Source organism: Anopheles funestus, chromosome 3RL, assembly GCF_943734845.2.
Source record: "Anopheles funestus chromosome 3RL, idAnoFuneDA-416_04, whole genome shotgun sequence".
NCBI classification, from domain to species: Eukaryota; Metazoa; Arthropoda; class Insecta; order Diptera; family Culicidae; genus Anopheles; species Anopheles funestus.
In genome coordinates, this window is record NC_064599.1 from 421,064 (window position 1) to 443,732 (window position 22,669).

The window sequence follows — 22,669 nt, forward strand, 5'->3', positions numbered from 1 at the left end:
CGATGTTGCTGAGTAGAAAATAACTTCAAGATCTTTTTAAATATTTATTCTTGCACGGGTGTATGGTCAGTTAAACAGTTTCCTTTATTTTGTCGTTTAATAAACCAATACATTAAACAGTACAAGATAAGGGAAAATAACTTAGAATGTAATACCCATCTCAATATGTCAAACTTATCAAATGGCTAGATTAACGACTGCTAATTTACTCTAAATATACCCTTAATATACCGGGCGGGGCGGCCCAGTGGTGCATGTGATAAACGGCACCGCTCCACACGGCAGGACCGAGTTCAAATCCCATCCAAACAGTCCCCCGGAGCAAGGACTGACTATCCGACTACGCGGTAAAAATCAGTCTAGTAAGCCAGAATTGGCCGACGTGACCTTAGAGGTCGCTAAAGCCAACCAGAGAGAGAAATACCCTTAATTTACCCAGTGGTTTAAAGTGGTGATTCATGGGTTATTCAACCAACTTTATCACATTGGTTGTATGAATGGATCCAAGTTGCTATAGGCTAATAATCACGGAATTTCTCACACTGGATTTCCATTAGCCCAAGCCATTGGCACATGGATTGCCATTAGACTCCAATGTGAAGTGCAGTAGAACCATTGGTAAACCATCCCAAATTATGAATAATGGCCCATATATGTACCTTGTTGACTCGCCTCAGTTGTTTGTCCATGTGCAAGATCATTCAAACGACACTATCAGCAGAAGGACGATGTGATTGGTACGGAAATATTTCGCCGATGCCAGCTAGCAACACTCTACATTAAACGCACATATACGCATCTGTGCATATTAATATTAAATCACTTTGCTCGTACGCCTCCTTGCTAGCTTTAAACTTTGATGTTCGACGATGCGGAATTGATCGGGCATGTTTTGAATCGTAATACCAATCGTAAGCAAATCGTAGCATGAAAATTGAACACCGAAACAAAGTCGATGCGATAATACTGCTTTCAAGGAGATATGGTGGGTAAAAGCTTTCACTCATGAGTGGCGTATATCTCGCAATGGAAGGGTTCTCTTTTAACATTCAATTTTTCTCAACGAGAGGCTAAGTATGGTGAAATCAAAATGGTGTCTTTTGCAATTGATGGGCTGAAGCATAATTTCATTGCTGTTGTGTTTTGAAGAAAGATATTGGGATTTTTTACATGATTTAGTGTGTATCATCCAAATAGTTAGTTCAGTCAAAATTTTAGTACATCATTGGACACTGAAGCAATTTAAAAAATAGTCGTAAAAATAGAAAGTCGTCCAGGACAGGTATTGCTTGCTACTATTGATAACTTAAACTAGGGAACAATTCACTTTGGTTGGAAGACATTTTCTTCTTCGAACCGTCAACGCGCAACTTATTTTTATTTCATTTTTGTGTATAAGGTAGAGCGGCTCTACATTCTATACATATGCATTGGTTTACACACTAGAAATATAAAAAACTGCAATGCTCTGCAAACTGGAAATTTTCTTGTGCACGATATAAACGCACGGAAACATTTTTCCGGCGTTACCATCGAGACGGTAAGGAATAATACACATTTTCCATTGACGCTGCTTCCCCGTTTCTCCGTTATCTTTAGTTGTTGTCTTCGCATTAATAGAACCAACAAAACAGAGAGTTTCACACTTTGACACGAGCCTGATTTTATGTCATGTTCATGCTAGTGAAATTCACAGTGACTGTCCATCATTTCCCGAATGAAGCAGAGATGATTGTAAACGTTTGGAACAGGGGGAAGCATTCACAAGGAACAAGGAAGATGGAACAATGAACAATGTAGCGAAGACGACTGACAAATATAATGAGACACTTGTACCATACACTCAAGTAGTTCGTGCCGTTGCATGGAAAATACGTTATCGTGGTTCGTTTGCGAAGGATAATAATGATTGCTTCGATCCACATAAATAAAGCCGCAGTGCAGGAAAAAGGAAATAAATAAGGCGAGAAGTGAAAAAATACAAGAAAAATAAAGATTGAAATCTGAAAGAGAAGATAATTAATCAGTTGCCAGATAATTTGTTTCTTTATGCGTTTCGGAACCAGAATAAATGAAAGTAAATCTTATCTAAATCTTATGAAAGCACCAGAACAAAAGTATAATAATATCTTGGGAATGACGACTCTAACCATTTTGCCGGCCGATGAGACAAAAGAAGGCTGATAGTGTTACACACACCGCTTTTTAATTGGAATATATAGTTATCATTAGCGTTTTTGCGTTATGTTTTCTTACCTTTTTCCATAAAGGCTTCCATTTCAAGCTACGTAAACTAATGCTAGAGATATTTTTAAATTAACATTTTCCTCTTTTTCAGCCATGCTAATCATTAGACGCGTCTATTTGGTAGTATAATGTCTCAGACAAGATTGATGTACCTTAGACGCGCATCTAAGCTGTTGAACTGGCTTCAGTAATCAATACGCAACAGAAAAAAAATCACTCGGAAATCACTTTCTGAAATCGTAAAAAAGATTGAGGCAATAATATAGCCAACCATCTGGGAAGCTTTGTGATCATTCGATGCCACATGTCAAACTTCGTTTAACGAATACAAATGAACCTGCATCAGGTCAGGTAATGTCCGGTACGTGGTACCGTTTGGTTTGAACGGCAGGAAAAACTACAAATACACCCTCAAAACCAAGCAAAAAAGCCAAAAATCACAACCAAAATGGGACAAAGGAAAGAAGAATTCGCAAATTCTATTAGTCAAACAACTCTCCTGAATGCTCTTATAACGGATTTTTCAAGGATGTGTTTCAGAATGATGAATCATTGGCACATTCTCCTTTTTTATAGATTCCGGACTACAAAAATGCAATATTTATCCTTATTTCCTTTTCATTGATGATGTGCAACACGCACAAAGGACATCATTTCAGCTTATAGTTCTCGCATTTTCCCGAATAGCCTTCGAATAGATTTGTGGTTAGAGGTCAAATAGGAGATCAAATTGTTAGTTTTGGTGACAATGGCGAAAGTTTGAAGAAAACATGGCAGCGTTTTCATATGCGTAGCGTTCATATTCATTCATGCTTCGCGATTCGCCACCGATTTAATATATAATTGAGTAAAATCCACCATGAAAACGAAACATTTTTGAAGCAGAATTCTTGTAATCTTGTTTTTAAATTAAATGTCGATTCTATATCCGAGCAGTTTATCACACCTTTTACAATTATAAAGAGAACAAACAAGAGGGCTGTTGGGTGACAAATTATGTCGATTCAGGTGAGAAAAGTTCTCTCTTCTTGGCTTAACGACCTTAGCCGTCACGCCGGCCATTTCTGGCCGGAATTGTTTCACCACTTGCCTTCCCCACCTGCCAACCACCCCCTTTCTCCCCTTTCTGCAAATACAATCCTTCGCTTGAGAGTTATTCTTCATTCTAACACTGTTCTTGTGAAAAGTTTGTACTACATTCCTGTATAAAAGTCAAAATTGAAAGTTCTTTAACATCAACCATGATTCCGCTGCCTTTAAAGCGCATAACCAAATTCTTGCTACGGACAAATCGTTTCGTGTTAGTCAACTGATCAACACGCTTAGGATTAATTTTCTCGATTACCTCGAGCTGTGCTCCAAGTGCTCGAACCATCTCATACGATGGTTGTTGATTGACCACTTGACTTGTCGGCATTATGCAGGCGTCATGCCCTTAGCATCTCCTTCGAACTTTCTCCCTCGTGAGAAGTGCCAGTTGGCTTTTAATCGTTTCGAATGAACTTGGTCGTGCCGGAATGTTGAAGAGAACACGTTTGATTTTCCACAGCAGCATGACTTTTTGATTGATGAATTTGATATGCATCAAAGGTTTGCATGCCGGAGCGCGTTTCACTATCTTCCTATCTTCATCTTATGATGATGAGATCATTTTTAAAGCAAATGGACTGAGAAGATACCGAAAGGAAACATTAGGTCCCATGGAGTTTCCGCGTTGAAAGATTTGAAGCCGAAACGGATTTGAACAGAAACGGGAAAGTCTTCCAAAGCGTCTCACCGGTCGAGTAAAGTCGAAAGCTTTAGTGATTTGAAATAAACCATTGGGACTTGTATTAATACTTTTCCCATGAAAATGGTGTTGGTTTTGTGAAGCAATTTACCTACCACATAAGAACGGGATTTGCATAGAATCTGTTTTGCATAAGTTAACCGAGACATAGTGAAGGTTGATTGAAATCAACCAAAATTACGAAGCCGTTCCACGCTGGCTCTAAATGACCAAATAAATATTCATTTTGTTTAACGATGTTTCCGTACCGCATTCCGTAACAGCGTTGGATATTCTTTTTGACGTTGGAAGGACGTTAGAACGATCTTCAAAAACTGGACATTATGCAGCATCGCAAGGTTTGGACACATTTCATCGTTTAATAATTCACGTGCTTACTTCCATGCGCTTCCCAAGTTAGAGAGAAATGGGAGAAGAGTAGAAAAAAGAATCTAGAGCCAAAAAGGGTACATGCTCTGCTTCAATGCATATTGTATGATGGGTATCGAAATATCACAAGGCAGCGATGATACGGTTTTAAAAGAATAGGGAAATTAAGAATTATTTCATGGCTAAGAATAGCATGATGAGGAAAAGCACAAAGCAGCTTTACCTAACACCCTATTAGGGTATTTTGTAAAAAAAATATTTTTTGGCTTCATTCGCATGTTCTTTAAACGCTCGTACGAAAGATTGTCAGAACAGGCCGAGACTACTAAGCGGTTTCTGCCAAAAATGTCGGTAAGTATGTAAAACTCCAAAAGAAAAAGAAAAAATATGAAGTCTAGATGTTGTACCGATTACATTTAGCAAAGGATTCAATAACTTTTGAGCGAACTTTAAAATTTTCGTGTGGTAAACCATTATCGAGTTTTCTTCGAATACTTTAAATCATCGAATTGACCTATTTAGTATAAAAATTGCAAAAGATACGGTCACAGTAATGACAATTGCTTTCGACCAACAGTAAAATGTGGCGTCACGCACACATAGAAAACCTGCCCGCTTAGCCAATGCATATTTAATACTAAACATACGATTCAGATATTGATATAAATCTAGACGAAATAGGTCAAACAGTAGCAAACGTATTCGTAAACGTAGCACCCAAGTGAGCGAATGTTGAGATAAAAAAATTAATTGTCTGTCATCGTCCAGATTATAGCACAATACTGTTTCTCGGGCCGCCCGATGGTAGAGATGTTAGCGGCGCCGGTCTTTACACAACAGGAACGTGTAGCGAATCGCATCCGAGCTTAACTCCCATACGCAGAACTGACTATTCTGACAAATACAGTCAAGTCGAGATAAACTGGTCAATACCTCTAGAGGTTGTAGTGCCACAAAAGAAGAATACTGTTTCTCAAATGGCAAATGATGATAATATAAATGTATTACATTGGAAAGGCAATGACATTGCTAGTAAAAAAAATTAAAATTTTTCATTTTAATTGATTCTAAAAAAACTTATTGCTTCTTAACGTGAGACTTTTTTAAACAAAATGATAGGTACCTATACTGTTCTCTCACTGCAATTAAATGTTTAACATGGAGACGCCTAGTCGCTGGTAGAATAAATAACTTCGTAACATGCTTTAAACCAGCTTTGGACGAACAAACCGTTCTTCTACAGATAAAATTAAATGGAAATGATTTTTTTATAATATTACATATATGTGTAACTCGCTGACGAGCGAGTAAGATATAAGTACTAGAAATGAAACATGGAGAACAGTGGCTACCCGGACTTCAAAACAGGAACTAGTGTTATTATTTGTGTTTCTACATATATTTGAAAATAGTACTGGTGTGGGTCGATAAAGATAAAAAAACAATGGATGAATGTCTACCATTGAAAACAATACACTCATTCTCACTCATTTAAAGCTCGGAATCATAGTCATGGTCATTTTAAAACGCATGCGAGAAGGGACGGAAGAGAAATTACTGAACAATATAATGAAATATTTGCATTCTAATCCGTCATCTATCCATCACGTCAAAAGGTTAAATCAGCTTTTACAAACATGAACAAAACAAAGGTCCTCTGAGATGATTCCTAATTAACAGTCAGCAGCAAATTGGAAACGCCTTTGGGATGGCATTCGATCCGATAAGATGGCAAAAATGTTAACAAAGAGAACTGTTCACATTTGGAAAAGGTATACAACGGTAAATGTTGTTTACATTCCTTGGATATTGGTTATCGTTTGGCTGGAAGCAAGATTATGGCACGAATTAAAGTAAAAATGTCAAACATGGTAAATGTTCATTACAGAAATCGTACTTCTTCAAAGTGTGTAATGTACGGTTTACAAAACAATTTGGAGCTCATGGAAAGTATAGCATCAAGCTATTGAAAATTCAGGAAATCCTTCCGGAACAATTGACCGGATTCTTTTACTTCATCACTAAATCTGCCTCTGAATGGTTAGATGTGAAAGAGAGAGAACTAATCTGTGTACCAAAAGATGAGTATTCTTTGAGGATTATTGACATCGTCATCGTGACCTCATTTAATACCATTCGCACCAGGGAATTAAATAGATTATCCTCTCATATCAATGACTGAAGAAATGATGAGAGTTATATTCGGTGACGGAAGGGCAATTTTTTTAAGTATGTTGTTAAGCATGATAAAAAAATAGCTTATCCCGCAAATCTAGCTTTGCCTCGCAAAATATATCGTGTTATGAATATTTTAGAGTGGATATTTTTTAAGTTTAGTCTTCGCGTTACAAACATTTTCTTAACAACTCTGACATTTATTGCAGAGGAATTCATTAGAGGCACACATTAATATTTTATGATTTTCAATGATTATCGGAAAACATTTGAATTCTAAATCTGTGTTTGTAAGAAAACTCTTTGAAGGCTATAGTGGTAGAAACAATTCTCCTGAGGTTTAACGCATCCCACCTGATTTTAGTTTAAGTTTTAACGCTTGACAAAGTGGACATTCATCGTGCATTAAACCGATGACCATTTTATGATGAACAAAATATTCAATGTCTGGGTCATTCTTGAAAGTTGGTGCGTGTGCGAAGCTTTGATGCAGCGATCTTGTCTTCCTTCCAATTGTCGCTACAGATTTATGATATTTTACAATCACAGGATAGTTAGTCCTGTGTACTTATTATCACTTATTGTCACTTATTTTTGAATTGGTTACCTTTCTTAATTTTAGTAGAAGAAATAGAGAAGTTGAAAATGAAGAGATGGGTCACTTATGATAAAAAATAAAGAATCCTTTCGGCGGTAGTAGTCTTAGGTAATTTCCTCCCCAAAAATGATCTCCTTTTCATTTTAAATTACCTATTGCTTATTTTATGGGTCTCATAATTTTTCAATGAACTATGCAGATTTACGCGCTAGGGAGCGCAAAATCTTTCTGATGGTTTGGTAAAAATCAACAGACGTCATAAGTTCATACATTTAGTGACTTTTGATGTCAGAATTGTCACCCAAAAGACATTGGCAGAAAAAATTGATTAAAATATTAACGATTTTGAGATTTTTTTGTGCCTTATTGTCGAGTAGAAGCTTTTTTGCACGGTGATAAGTATGTATAGGTTTTTCCACACGACACCACCATATACGAAATGCCATCTGAACGGTTCCCCCGTCCGCAGAAATTGTAATCCAACTTCATACACATATAGAATACTCTAAAAAGTTTGAATTGACATACTAATACATATGTATTATAAATGGTATAGAAAATTAAATGAAATTTCAAATAGGTCTACAGCTTCTTCTCGATTTGTGGAATGACAACCTGCCATTTCTAAAGGTGCCTGGCAACGAGAGCTGACAAAAAGGTGAAAAATTTGTCAAAACGGAGCTTTTGTCACTTTGTTGAGCTTTTGACAAAATTTTATTTTGTAGAAAATCCACGAAAAATGTTGACAAGAATGGTGACAAAAAGTTGACAAAATTTTGACGTTCGTATATCGTGAATTGCTGACCATTGCGGTGTTCTGTATTTCATTCGGAACCATTCGGAATTAAATGTATTTCATCCCTGCAAGGACACAGACCATCTTAATTAATTAATTTAAAACCTAAATTACTGTAAAACTGATTCCATCGCGTTGAATTTTCGTGTACGTTGAAGATGATGAAGATTTTGTTAATCATGGGTTGCTATGTTTTGTCAAAGTGTACAAATGTGTGCACGGCCACGAGAAAAACTATTTTTCGCAGTTGACAACCTTTTTTTGTCACTTGAAAAATTTGTCACCTTTTTGTCAGCGCTCGTTGCCCAGCACCTTAACATTTCATGTCTTTATTCACGAGCAACGAGATAGTCAGAGTTGACCTCGAGGTTATAGAGGAGTTCTGTTACCTTGGTACAATCGTAATGTCGGACAACAACACAAGCAACGAACTCCGTAGAAGAATTGTTCAGTAAAATAGTGCCTACTATGGGCTCCACAAAATCCTATGATGTAGAAAAACTCCAACAACACACGAAAAGCACGATATACCGCGCACTGGTACGTCCGGTAATGCTATTCGTAAGAGCTCTGGGCTGTACAAGTCTCCGCGACCTGGCCATGCCTTCGCGACATGCTCAACCCTGAACAGGTCAAAAGTAGGAGAAAAATATCTGCTTCCAAAAATTGTTATTTGTAATACCCCTGATATGCATTACATGTTTCTCTTTACCCTTCCGCCTTAAAGAAGCCTTTTGGAAGCTTTTCCATCTACATAATAGAAATTTTATTAAATCATACAGAACGGCAACCGTCACTTTCATCGTTGTTAGTACAATTTAAATCAATTTTTTGACTGGTTGACGTGGTGTATACTCAATACTTCAAAGCGAATCCTTGTAATTGATGCTTTCGGCCCGGAACGGGGTAATTTAATTTCTACATTCAATGAGAAAATATTACAAGCAAGAAGCAGTCTGTCAACCCACACAAACCATGCAGTCCTACAAGTTTTAATTGAGTTTATGTGAAACGCTACTGTAGGTCTTTTGTAACTGCATGAGTTGTGTACCGTATATCATAAAATTGTATATTGTATAAAATTGTGTGATTTTCGCGTTCTAAGTCATCGGCTACACAAAAGAAAAACATATTCTGTTGGTTTTATTCAGTTTGTTCCGGCTATTCAGATTGTTCCGATTTCATCATTTGATAAAATTAAAAATTGGTTAGACTAAAATCAATATCCAACGATGCAACTTCGAATGTACCATGCAATGATGTACTAGCAAAGAAAGCGAGTAAGCCGAATTTTAGTTATTTATTATACAACTAAAGCAAGAAGCTGTAATTATAGGAAATGTTGACAAAGGAAGAAACTAAAAGGCTAATTGAGAGAAAAATTAAAAATTGACACAGTTTCGAAGAAGGTACGATGAAAAAAGTGTAAATATGACCGCATAAAATGAAACAACAAGCATACGAAACAGGAAAAGAAACACTTACAACTGATGAGTCGGACTCTACTGACATTTGGTGCAGTTACAGTGATGGTGAAGATGCTGGTGGTAGTTGTGGTGGAGAAGGTGATGTTTTTAGTGAAGGATGGTGGCAACCAATTTGTGAATACCGGAATCGTGGTAAAGCTCACACCTACACACTCGCACATCAACCTTTCCGTTAGTAGTTCTTTTTGTTCACGTAACCATCTACCATCACTGAACGGGTTGGTGGTGCGCACAGTCCATCAAAACATGTAGGTCAAGCACGAATAGAAACACCGGAATTAAAACGGATAACACTCACTGTCCCTTAACGTGCAATTTTCGTTACCGAATTCACGCCTATTTCGAGAACTTGTCCACACAACATAAACAAAACCACCTATTTTTTATACCGTTGTTGATGCTATATGCATTTACATTTAATATTGTTGTATGTTTTATTGTGCTCGATAAAATCATAAGGATTCGCAGTTTTTAAACCATACTACTCACTATACCATTATTAGTTAGGCAAACGCACACTAGTAGGGGATCAACTCACAAAACACTGCTGTACGACATAATTGAAAACAAATAACTCCTAAATGTATGAACACCGATTGGCGTGAGATGAAGTGCACGTACCTTTTGCGCAAGATTTTTCCAACTTATATTTGCAGGTGGTTACGACATATTGAATTTATGAGCGAGGCATAGTGAAATAAAGGCAAAGTGGTGCTGGTACACATAACAAGATTCAAATTGTCTTAGACAACAACACATATACACACGAGCACGAATTAAACAGCCGCCAGCTAATGGATAGCGACAATAACAAAAACTCACATACAAGGACACACATTCATATGTATAAGAAAAGAGAGGCACACCCACACAAACATTATGATAACAATATGACTGGTGCTGGTACCTGGCGGCTTGATGTGTCGGTATAAAAATCAGAAAGTTTCCGTATTGGAGGCCGTTCGGTGTTAGTTAGTATATAAAAAGCTATCGCCCGAAAAGCTCGTTAGTTAACTCGCTTGCTAATTCACTTCATTTTCAGTCTATCACACTTCTATGAGCTTGGTTCGCGTGTTTCAACTGTCTGGCACTGTATATCGCTGAGTACAAAAACATACAAAACCACATTCAGACTCACATACACATACACAGCTAGGCGCTATCACTTCTAATTGACACTAGTTACTAAGCTTGTTGTAGGTCCACGAAGTTATCAAAACAAGGCAGCAGGTAACAAAATGGTCCGCCGATGGTCCGCCGACTCTTGGAGCCCAGAAGCTAATTGAGATGTACGGACTACCTAGGAGCAGATGAAGCTAGTCTAATAACTTTACATCCGTTGTTGATAGCTAATTGCTATGGCCTTGGGTATTTGTTGTACATTACACTACGTTGGTTTTCTTTACTAGCTTATTTGATGTTTTGGTTTTGTTTTTAAAATCTATCAGCATTTGGTCCTAAAACGAGAAATAATTAGGGACCGATTGATTATGCTAAGTGTGACGAAGAAGTTTATACGCTCCATCAAAGTCAGGAACCACTCGTGTCTTACTTATTTCCATCTGTTTTATTGAGAAAATCTACAAAAATAAAGATATCCCATGTATAAAGAACGTTTCAGTAAATTCGCACATTGCTCAGGGGATCATTGAGAGGGATTCTCATTGGGGAACGTAAAAGAAGGATGTAGTAACGAAATTTCTGTACCATGGAGATGAAACAATGCTAATGACGATCAATTTTTTGCAAAATATTGTAAATTTAAAACTAATCTGGCACCAACTTCTGCTAACACTTGCATCCGGAAGGCATAAAAAATCACCGCTAGTCCTCACGCTGCCACATGGTAACAAACAGACATCTTCCCGGTAATTTAATGGATGGTGCGTATGTTTGTTGAAAAGTTTCTCGCTTCGTCGAGTTGATCCATACCTTGCATCCATACCTGTTACGGTACAGTTCGTAGCGACCGAAAGATGCGAGCGTGTAACATTGGCGCTTTTACAGTAGAGTGAAAATTTCCGATGCGATTTTTTTGCGTGTAAATTGGAAAAGTTCGGAGTGACCAGATTGCCGGCTACAAGAAGGTCGATAGGAAAATTCAAGCAAGAGATGTTCTCCTCCGGATGAAGGTTCACGTAATACTTTCCAAGTGAGCTACAAGATGAAAGCAGTTTGTTCACAGTGTTAGTGACAGCCGGTGGCCATTAGAACGATATGTTAAACTTTTGCTACTAGGATACTCCACTCTACGTCCTCCATTTGTTCATGTAATAATCTATGCAAAGCAAACTTAAGATCGATATTTTAAAATATCGTTAATTTCAATGTATTTTGAAATTATAACAACTTATAATTGGCTCACATTCGGCATCCGATTAAAACAATAAATTGTACAGAATAAAACTAATTCTACCTGTTATATTCAAGATTATTAATAAATAACGTTATTTTTAGAACAAAGGTACATATCTGTTAGCTACAGCTACAGATAAATCAAAGTCAAAAGAAACAGAAAAGGCAGATTTACGAATTTGACAAGAAGAATAATCTTGTCATTTTTGGCTAAGCTCTTGATTCCGTTTCCTCTCATTTCTTCATATTTCGTTTGGCGATCTGGATAATTAGAACTATGTTCGATAACGGCTTATCTAACTATCTTTACTTTCCTACGTTCTAATTAATTCCACAACCACACATACTGAAAGATGGGTTTCCAATTTTTCAACAAAGTTAGAGACGACAAAGTTGATCTGTAAACCAACGCGCTTGTTGGGTTTATTCCATCACAGCGTTCAACTTCGGGATGAACTGCGCTAAACTTTAAAGAGCGATAAGAGCCCTCCAATTATCAATCCAACAGAAATCAAAGCATTGCATGAAACATAACTCTTGAGTCGAACGCTTTACTATTCCTAACTTCACACTGAACCGGAACTGTGCGGCAGGTAACAGTATCGGAAAGGTCTAACATCAACTTCATCGAAGTGAATGCAGTACCAAATAGTCGGACGTGTTTCATTCACTACCCAGCAGAATTTTCTACTGTTATCGACATATCGACCATCTTTAGAAATACCCCTGGTGGATAATACAGAGCAGGTCAGCAAAAAAAGATCATTTTCAATGCCACCCTTCAAGGCGAGTCGCGTCATCTCGGACCCCAGTGGTCACTGGAATCCCTTACCGAGGGCCTTCTGACAGCGGAGAACTTCCTTTACGAGATGAGCAAAGGCTATTCCGACCGGCATGGGGACCACTGCTGTGCGGCTATCGTTGAAACTCTGCCAAACGTCAACTGGCGTCGTGTTCATTGAGGTAGCAGGGTGCTATATTCCCGGTTAGGCTGTCTGTTTGTGTCCCATTATTTCCCTCCGATGGCATGACGAAATTAATGAACCACATCCAACCCTACATTCGGTGTGCCCCAATGATGTGTTTGCTTATTGTTGCAGGTTCCAAGCGAATACAAAATCGATGCTTGTAATGACGAAGCCAGCGCTGCCTGAAACAGGCACAGACCAATGCGTTTCATAACGAGACAATTCCTGCAGGCCGTGACATCAGTGCTGTACCGATATCGAACGTCACTGTGGTCTACATTTTGGGCGCAGGCTATGTTAATCAAACGAAACGGAACGGAAAGGTGTCGATTGGTGTACGTTCGTTCCGGTTTTGTGTTGCGCTTACCGCTCCATGGGTAATTTAATCGAGCAAACTAAACCGACCGTACAGCTTACCACATATCGTGTGGAATTCGTTCCTTTCGGTTGGCACTTTCCACGTCTCGTACCTCTGTTATCAGACGTACTCGATAAAGATCATGCTGGTGTTTCGACCATATAAAACACGGCCTGTACACGTTGAATGAGATTTAAGCACATCTTTTCGCACACTTTTTCGAAATGCAATTTTAACGCTTGAATTCCGCGTCCTATACGCGTCCTATAGCTAAGCCCACCGATATTCATAACAATTTTGCTTATCAAAGTAGCAGCGAATTTATCATCAACATAAAAGACATTTTGTATATGATTTGCTTTCTTTAGTATTTATCTTTCGATGGTACTTATTGTAATAGCTTCGGGCTATACAATATAGGATGGTTTTAGAGAACCCTTTGCAACACAGGTTCCGGTTGAAAGAACAACGTACTCATTATTGTTTTTACGGAAATAATCCCCAATGAAAGAAGGTCAAAAAGAAGTTTCTCTTCACGCCCCAAATGTGATTGACAAATGCGACTACTCCGTTCGAAGTACGTTCGGCAGTTTTTTGTTTTATATAGCTTCAGAATGCTACGTAATGAGCGACATTATTATAGTCGTTAATCCTTGAAAGGAAGCACAGCGCAGTAAAATTTAACTATCTTTTAAATTCACGCTAAACCACGATGCTAAAGATCGTAACAATGGACGGATGGAAATGTATACAGGAAAATCTTTAAGAGGTTATCCTAGTAATGGTTTAACATGTTAAATGCCATTCCTTTTGAAATTTAATAAATTGAAACGTTTAAAAATCAAACTACATAGAAGGAAAAACTGTTTACGTTTAGTATATAAAGTAAAATATAGTAAAGTATGGCACAAGATTTGATAGCTTTTATAGTGACACAATAATAGCAATATGACATTTTATATAGCATATACGGGATATGTCACAAAAAAAAGTTCTGTTGGGTCGCAGGTCGCAGTTTTCCAGATAGCGTTTTTTTTACGGAGTGCTGCGAGAAAAAGAAAGTAATGGCTTTTAAGCAAACCAACATGAAGCACAATTTTTCGAAGGAGGAAAATCGGTAACTTGAGTTTAGCTCAATCTGGACGATGTATCTTGTGTGGAAAATTACAAAACCATAATTATTCACCACACCACACCAAACAAAGAACGGTAGATTGTGTCAAAATTTTGGGTTTCTTGCCACGAGGAACTGTAATACAGTCTTTTTGGAGACCCGCATCTCGGAGATGAAGCTGATAAATAATATAACAAGTTGTTAATTTCATATTCCTAACCTGTAACCCGTAAGCTGGGGATTAGAAGCTGGGGATGCACTAGGTTGGTTGATTGTTACACTTTGAACGATGATGAACAAAAAATGCTGTCAGCCAACAAATGGTTCAGAGACCAAAATATTGGAATTTTATAAATAAACCCTTTTAGGAAGGAAGGTAATTAGCAAACTGTTGATTTAGTTACGATTCTCGGTGAACCCCTTACATTACATCAGGGTGCTTATTTCGACAAACTTCGCGAAAACAAAGCAGGGGACAGATCGTTGCTTTCACCTTCGTCAGCACGTAAAGTAAAAGGAAGGAAGAACCGAATAAAAAAAATATTATCAGTGCCTAGTGCCTATATGTTATTAGCTGATAAATATCTGTTCTATCGAAAGTGCTCGCTTCATGATACCATTCTGCGATTAAGACCACGATTAAATTTTTACTGTTATTGTGCCAGACGAATGGCGTTGAGCTATTAATATTACTACCACTATTAGTCATAAGGGCTAAAATACGCGATTTTATTTCAAAATTGATCATTTTATCAAGCTTATCAGCTTCGTTAAAAGGTGACCGAGGTAACAAACTTTTAAAGTAATTCACTCAACAACCAACAAAACCATAACAAACATGTCTTGCTAGAAATTTACTAGGCGCTTGTCTATCGGATCACAAATCGTTTAGGACGATAAACAAGCAAAATCATCAATATAATCCGGTTGTTATTGGGGCAAAACTTTTCCTTTGCCCTTGGCTTCGATGGTTCAACGGAAACAGTTTACATTTAGTTTACATTAGTAAATGAAGACACCCGTTTAGATACTCAGTGCGATATTTGTGAACAGATTAGAGAAAAGAGGCTTATTGTTATTTGTGGATCCTGATACGCATGAGCAAAACTCCTTGCATTTCTGTAAAGTTGTAGCATGAAAATCGTTACATTTAATGTTTGAACTGGATTACAGCTGACAACATTTGGTTCCGTTCCAATGCGTATATTCTGCCACGGTGTGCAATACACCGAACCTCAACCAAAGGCGATATTTGAGGTAACATTATCGGTACAAAAATGCACAAATTATAGCTCTTCTATTATAAAAGGATTTATAAATTCATTGCAATCTTGCACAATTTATATAATTCATTGCTATGTGAACTGTGCGATATTTTTGTACAAACTTTACTTGTATTTTTTGTAGTATCGAAGAATATGAATAAATAGACATACAATTAACACACCATAACATAACTATTTCAGATCAAGGGATTGAGCAAACCTTTTGAATTATATCTATCACCAATTTTATTCAGCCACAATTATACTTACAGTGGTTTCCTACAGAACCAACGCACATTATATACAGTTCAACAGATCTGAAAATACCTCTCATACACCTGCCGGCATCATTCGTTGGTTATGATGATGTAAAATAATCTCATTAATTTAGATCTCATTATTGCGCATCATAACGCGAGCGGCTGTGTACTCATTTCGTTATAAATTGCCAACATTCTGGCACACACACAAATATGTTTTATCCACAGGTCAAACCAGAGTGTTGTGCAATATTTCCGAACCACACGGTGGAACTAACGCAAACAATGCAAAAATGCGACTAGCGCAGAATTTGTGTAGATATTTACACAGAGCTTTCATGTTACGAGTATAACGATGTTATTTATTAAAAAATAAGAGAAAAATATTATGACATCCATATTAACACCTTCACTTTCACAACCTGTACTTAACGGAGTGGGATGTTATCTATCATGAGCCCAAAGACTTGATCAGTGACTACGAATAGAATTGAACAAGTACAATAATTATCACCATTTTAATGTTCAGCTATGGTGCATGTTTAACGATACTTATACATACGAAAATAGCAGATATAAAGTAACATCACTAAAACCTAATGCAGATGATAATGATCAATTTCTATGCAAAGTGAACATTCTGTCCACCGATTTAGCATTAAGCAGGTACTTGAACCGAGACAAAATCGATAAATAGTTTTATTTTTAAACCGAACCTATGTAAACGACGTTCGGTTGCTAAATCGATGCTTTTCGGTCGCTTAATCGATAATTTGATGACAATTTTACACATCTTCGTACAACCCAAGGGGCAAATCCGTGAACTGGGATGCAAAGCTCGGAAAGTGAAAGCTAAACATTGTTACACCGAACTGTAGAACTTATTGTAGATTGTGTACGAGAAACTATCAGCTGTTAACGACTAGGATTTCATTAACAAAATGTACATTAAAACTTTAAGATGTTCAATTGTTACGCATTACATACAAATATAACTTTACGACCCTAGTGAAAATGTACACTTGGCGTAATCAAAACCAAAGCGGTAAAAAGTTCATCAACGAGCACTGTGGAAAACTTGTTCAAATAATGCGAGTGTTTCCCGGCATATCCTTATAAACGTGTGTACATTGGTGAAATAAAACAGGTATTATGTAGATCCTAGACAATGAATAGTGCACAGAAGATAACCAACAACTGACTTCTGATGTTTGGATGCCCGGCAAATTTTTTCAACGATTAGGACTGGACTTTTCGTAAGCTCTCCAGTTCTGCCTTCGGTGTTTATTGTTTCTTCTGAGTGGGTCAATTGAAAAAGCACATTCAATAACACTTGATATAACTGACATGACAATAACATGACAATCGCGAAAGATAATTGAAATGAAAACATCTTTGGAAATGTACAACTATCCGGTAAATTAAAAGGATACCGTATGGTAAAGCATTTAAAATTTGCAAGTTTATGCTCAACTGCCGTGCAACAGTAACGTAATTGGTAATAAGCTATACTTCCAGGGATAACAATATTGCACAAATGAAATGATCAAACAGAAGCCGTATGCACATTAATGAAATAGAAACAAAAGCCTGAACCAGACAATGTATTTCAAGCAATTTTTATCTTACTGTTAATGTTCGCCAAGGCGGATGGTTCGTGCGAGTTACAATAGAGAAAAGCAATGGAGAGTTCATTCCTGGCTCATATCAAGCAAAAAAAAACACCCTCAGGTCGAACAAGACAAGCTGTGGAATCGTAAGCATGTTGTCGGCGATCCTAATGAATGCATTGCTTGCGCTTCACACCAACCACCGAGCTAAATCGTTGCTGCACTACAAGTTCATTAGCTTCTTTGTGAACGATGCTGGGAAACAAACGAAATTATCACAATCCCATTTTATTACTATGATTATTTTTTGCTATTTTACCAACATCAACGTGTGTGACTGTCTATAGTCATGGAGTGTGTATTGTGATTTGTTTATATAATGGCATCCGACAGAATCTACATAAAATCTATGTCTATATATCTAATCTATTAATCTATATACAAGAATCCGACAGAATCTACTAAAAAGGTTGGGCTACACGATCGTTAGACAGTTAACGAAACAACAAACAAGAATATCATATTCATAGCGAAACAATACTATTGAATAATGCGATATAAGGAGGAATAAATCAAACCACAATCGAGTCCATGAATGAACTGATTTCTTCTTACTTTTTCCGTACTATTCCACATGACATTTCAGCCAGGAAAGCAAAATTATGACTATAACAAGGTATTGCATTTGTCCTTCGTAACTACTTCACAAGACATTCCACTATATCTTTTAGATACCATTTTACGAGCGCATAAACCCCGTAGTGGTTTGTTTTTGATAACAATTACAGAGTGCAAACCAAAACAAACCCAATAATTTCTATTTCATTTCAGACAGTTTCGTTGCGTTTTGAAAGACAAATGTCTAACACTAACTTGACAAACGTTAACTGTTACTGACTAGCGACGAGAAGTCCAATAAGTCCAACTGTTGACCAGCTCTAAATTTAGTTCTTGCATCTTTTTTATTATCGTGGATCAAGGTTCTTGCAATGTATAATTTTCTATTTTCTATATATTTCAATGTATATATTCTATTTTCTATATTTAATATTCTAATGTATTATAATATAATACATGTATAGTATTAATGCTTTTCCTATATTATTTACTTTTGGCCTTCTTATTTTACCTCTATTAACTTTAAAGTAAGGGATAGGGCAATCAATAACCATTTTCAAAATATTTGATAGCGCTCTAGCCCTAGGGAAACATAGGATATGCAGAGAATAATGTTGATTCGCTTTAGGTAATCCACGTAGGAACAATTTAAATTGGTGACAGACGAGAAGCATTGCTGATAGAAGGAAAAAAATAGGTATAGAAATTTGATGGAGAAATGTTGTTTGTGTTTCGGGAAAATTGCTGGTACAGATTTATACGCCTCAAAAATACCTAAGCATTATCATTGAAGGTACCCATACATTTAAAAACTTTGCAGTTTAGTATACATTTTCATTTTATGAGACAATGAAGCATCACCTCATGTGATGATGAAACATGATCAGTGTGTCTTTTAACACTGACTCGGAGTCCGCAATGACGCAAACAGGTCCGACCAGTTAGAGTTAGAGTTAGATGTGAGTAATTTATTGACATTTCATGACTCACTGCTTACAAGAAATTATAAAACCAGCTGATTTCCGCAAGCTGTAATGGTTTGCGCCAATAATAGCCTTCGATTTCTTCGCATGGTCACGAGGTGGTCCAGCCACTGTGATCGATTTCGTTCGGTTGAACTGGCAACATGGGGTGTTCCATCCAGTTATTTATGTGTTCCACTACATTACAGGTCCACCGGCAGGGCATTCCCTGCCCCTGAATATCACGTGCGTATGACACGCACGAACGCGCAGTCGTCTAGTGACTGTACGCAAATAAATTGCCTACCCTGCTCGGGAGGTGGCGAAGACCAGTGTAAACAAACATTTTTTCACTAATTTCAACAAACAATAATTTCCATCTGGAAAGAGACCAAAAGATGTGTTTTTTGCTCGTTCTATTCACAGCCGTATGAGCGAAGAAACTGTTAAATATACTGCTGGAAATGAAATGTAAATGCAGAAGACCTAGAATAAGTATCCTAATTAACCATTTTTTACGCTACTTGTTGCATACCAAGGGGAGTTAAAACTTTACGACGAAAAAAAACGAATTACATTTTTATTGGCTGTAATTTACAGCATTGTATAAGTTTTACTACTTTCGGTTTTCTAGTAATAGTAACTTTTTACTAGGCAGTCAACCTTGAACAATATGAACTTCCTGAATCTTTTCAAGTCGTAAAAAAGAAAGTCTATCTAGATCAGGATTGGCAAACATAACATATACACATGCACGTATACACTTTCTCTATAATGAATCACAAAACCCCATCCGATCCAGATTGCCCTTAATTTGAGAGACTCTTATTTCAATACCATTTACTGCGGGCAACAGAAAGGATGAACGCATGTCCCAAGATTAAATAATTGAAATCGTACACAAACAAGGTTGCTTTTATCCGTGATTCGTTTCGCTTGACACCATTACCTTCTAGGGATATATTTTCCAGATCACGAACAAAACACACAAGGCACTCTGCAACTGACCATATGGCCAATCAACTTTGAAACGACCGTTCAAGACAATACCGCACCCAGCCGCCTAATTGTTAGAGTTCCAAGGTTTTGGTTGTTATATTTTCGCATGTTTCACTGCTCCAGTAGATGCTCGGGGTTAGAGCGAATGTCTGAAACAGTCGTCAGATCCTGTTTGTCCAACGTCTCTCCAGGGAAACTATCAACCGTAGTCTATGAAAATATTCCTAACACTTCAGAATAATTCCATCAGGACTGAAGCATTCCGATTTGAAGTAATAACTATAAAAATAATACTATGGTCGAGCAGGATTTGATAAGTCGACTTTGATTGACGAACGTCGCTGGATTAGCTGGTTATTAAACATAATCGATATGACTGTGTTCGATAAAGGATTGCAAAAAAACCCCTACTTTTTGAATTTACTTTTGATCAAATCGCTATACATACATCAGAATGTGCAAGCAGGACGACAAAAACAAATTACATAAAAAATTGTGAGTATTTTTTGTTTTGAAAACAGTTGTTTCATAAATTTATTTGTTTCGTCTATTCCGCTTTATTGTTGGAAAAGATTTCACCCTCGGGAAAGGTTCACAAGCGCTCGCAATGTATTATTCAGACTTATTTTCATCTTTTTGGAAACAAACTATATCGACATTGACTCAATGCCACTCTCAGTGGAGTACGATGTAAATCAATCTACGTCGCCAGAGTTCTACTTTACTTGCATCCTTCTACGATTGTCTTAAGCAGCTTGTAGCAAATTGTAGATCGATACGGCTTCTTTTTAAAAATAGAATAAAAAAAATATTAGCATCAATGTGCTGGCACTGTTGGCCGGCTATACTTTTTGTGGTATTATGTTGTTCGGGTAGTGTGGCATAGAATGCAAAAGCATCAATCGATTGACTTTTCGTTGCAGAACATTTAAAGATGCCGAATTTGTCACCCGAACCGTCTGGGTATGTTATCTAGTTCAGTATACTGTGTAAAAGTCAATATTTACTCGGTTGGGAGGGAACCACACAAGGCAACGAATGAAGGAGACCCATTTATCAGCATTCGATCACAGTCACACGTTTGATCGATTCCGATCATCAACTTCTGTTCAGTTTACACTTTTTAGTTCATTAGCGTAAATAAATAATATCAATACTGCTGCTTGAATGACATTCTCAAGGTCGACGTTCATCTGTTTTCCTTTTTGTTGATACAGTTTTTTTCTTCTTGGGCGATGAAGTTGATGTTTTATTTTTTTTTACAACTTTTTCTCATCTATATGTACATTACGAACGAACGCTTTTCGGTTTGTTATGTATGGATACCTTCAGACTATTAATTTATTGTTATTACTAAATTGGAAGCAACTTTGAATAGGTTTACTTTTATGCTCTTATATCGCATGTAAAAATATATACATGATTGAAAGTGAAAATATAACTATATTTCTGTTTGCATATTGACTTTTACAATATGTTCAACACTGTTGACATGATTATAATTTTTAAATGCTTATAATAAAATCTATTAATAAAATGTTGCAAACTACTTTGAATTTTTTACGAAACTTTATTGCAAAGTAGAACTTTTTATCATTTTTATTGCTTCTTACAAAAAAGCAGCTGATATTAAACGCAGCTTTCAAATTTGTTTGTCCAATTAATAATGAACTAATCCTTTTAACAATTTGACATAATTATAACCAATAACACATCTGCTGCAAATGGGTCATATTGATTATAATTTCTCTGTGCTTGGTGCCCATTACAATATCCAAAAAGGTGAGATTAAAGTGGTTAGATTTACGGGTAGATTTACGATCATGCCACTTGATAAATCGGATAACAAAGCTTTAGTCCGAAAAGCACAAAATATTCCCGCGTGATGAATTATCGATTTTTCGACCACAGAATGGCTGACCATGTTCGAACAGAAGGGCCGCAAGATATGCCACACACTGCAAACATCACAATATGCTTCGAAAAGTGATGCTGGACCGTCAACCGAGTGCGAGCATGAATGTTTATGTACTTTCTCTTCTAACACCGTGATCTGTAAGAGTGTGACCCCTTTGTTAGGCCTTAGGACAGGATCAATACATAACGGAAACACAATACACGTAAAAAGCCATCCGCCTTCCGCTAACCACGCACTCTTTCGACATTCAGTAAAAGTCACAGAACCTGTCTGAAATTGCTCACAATACTATCCAATGAACGAAAGTAGTACAACAATGCAATCAGATTTTGATCAAAAAAGTTAATGTGCAGCTTTGGCGATGGATGAAAATTGCGGGATTTTGATAGGCGAAAACAACCGGTGGAAGAAACCGGAAATCATATTTGGTGTTCAAAAGTTTATATTTCAATAGAGTGTTTCGCACAATGTACCTAATGCTATGACACGAATGAATTCCCAAGAATGATGGAGGCGCATGGTAGTTTGTAAAATTTTATGAAACAAAATAATTACCGCCTGGGTTAGTTTTATCAAAACACTAAGCATTCATGATGCATCTACTGTAAATTCACGAGAAGAAAATTGCTTTGATTAGGCCAAATCATGTATGCCTTTCTCTAAGAACTTTTCCACACCGGAAGTGTTGTTTGGTAGGGGGCCGTTAACGATAGGCACGATTAAAGCTATTATTATTATATCTGCAGGATAGTACACTGGACACAATATTAGATCCAATTTT

At 37.0% G+C, this 22,669-nt stretch overlaps 1 protein-coding gene across 7 annotated transcripts in view; it reads right to left on the reverse strand.

The window, feature by feature from the left end:
* Positions 1 to 22,669, reverse strand: part of LOC125768199 (potassium channel subfamily T member 2) — a 112,379-nt gene that overhangs the window by 51,004 nt on the left and 38,706 nt on the right. For 5 of the 7 annotated variants that reach the window (XM_049435535.1, XM_049435536.1, XM_049435534.1 and 2 more), the window contains exon 1: positions 9,460 to 10,357. The exons of 1 other annotated variant lie outside the window; for it this stretch is intronic. In XM_049435535.1, coding sequence (XP_049291492.1) covers positions 9,460 to 9,486 — 27 coding nt within the window. In that variant the 5' untranslated portion in view covers positions 9,487 to 10,357. Of the gene's footprint in view, positions 1 to 9,459; positions 10,358 to 22,669 lie in introns of those variants that run through there. One more of the 7 variants, XM_049435537.1, reaches the window with a different exon arrangement.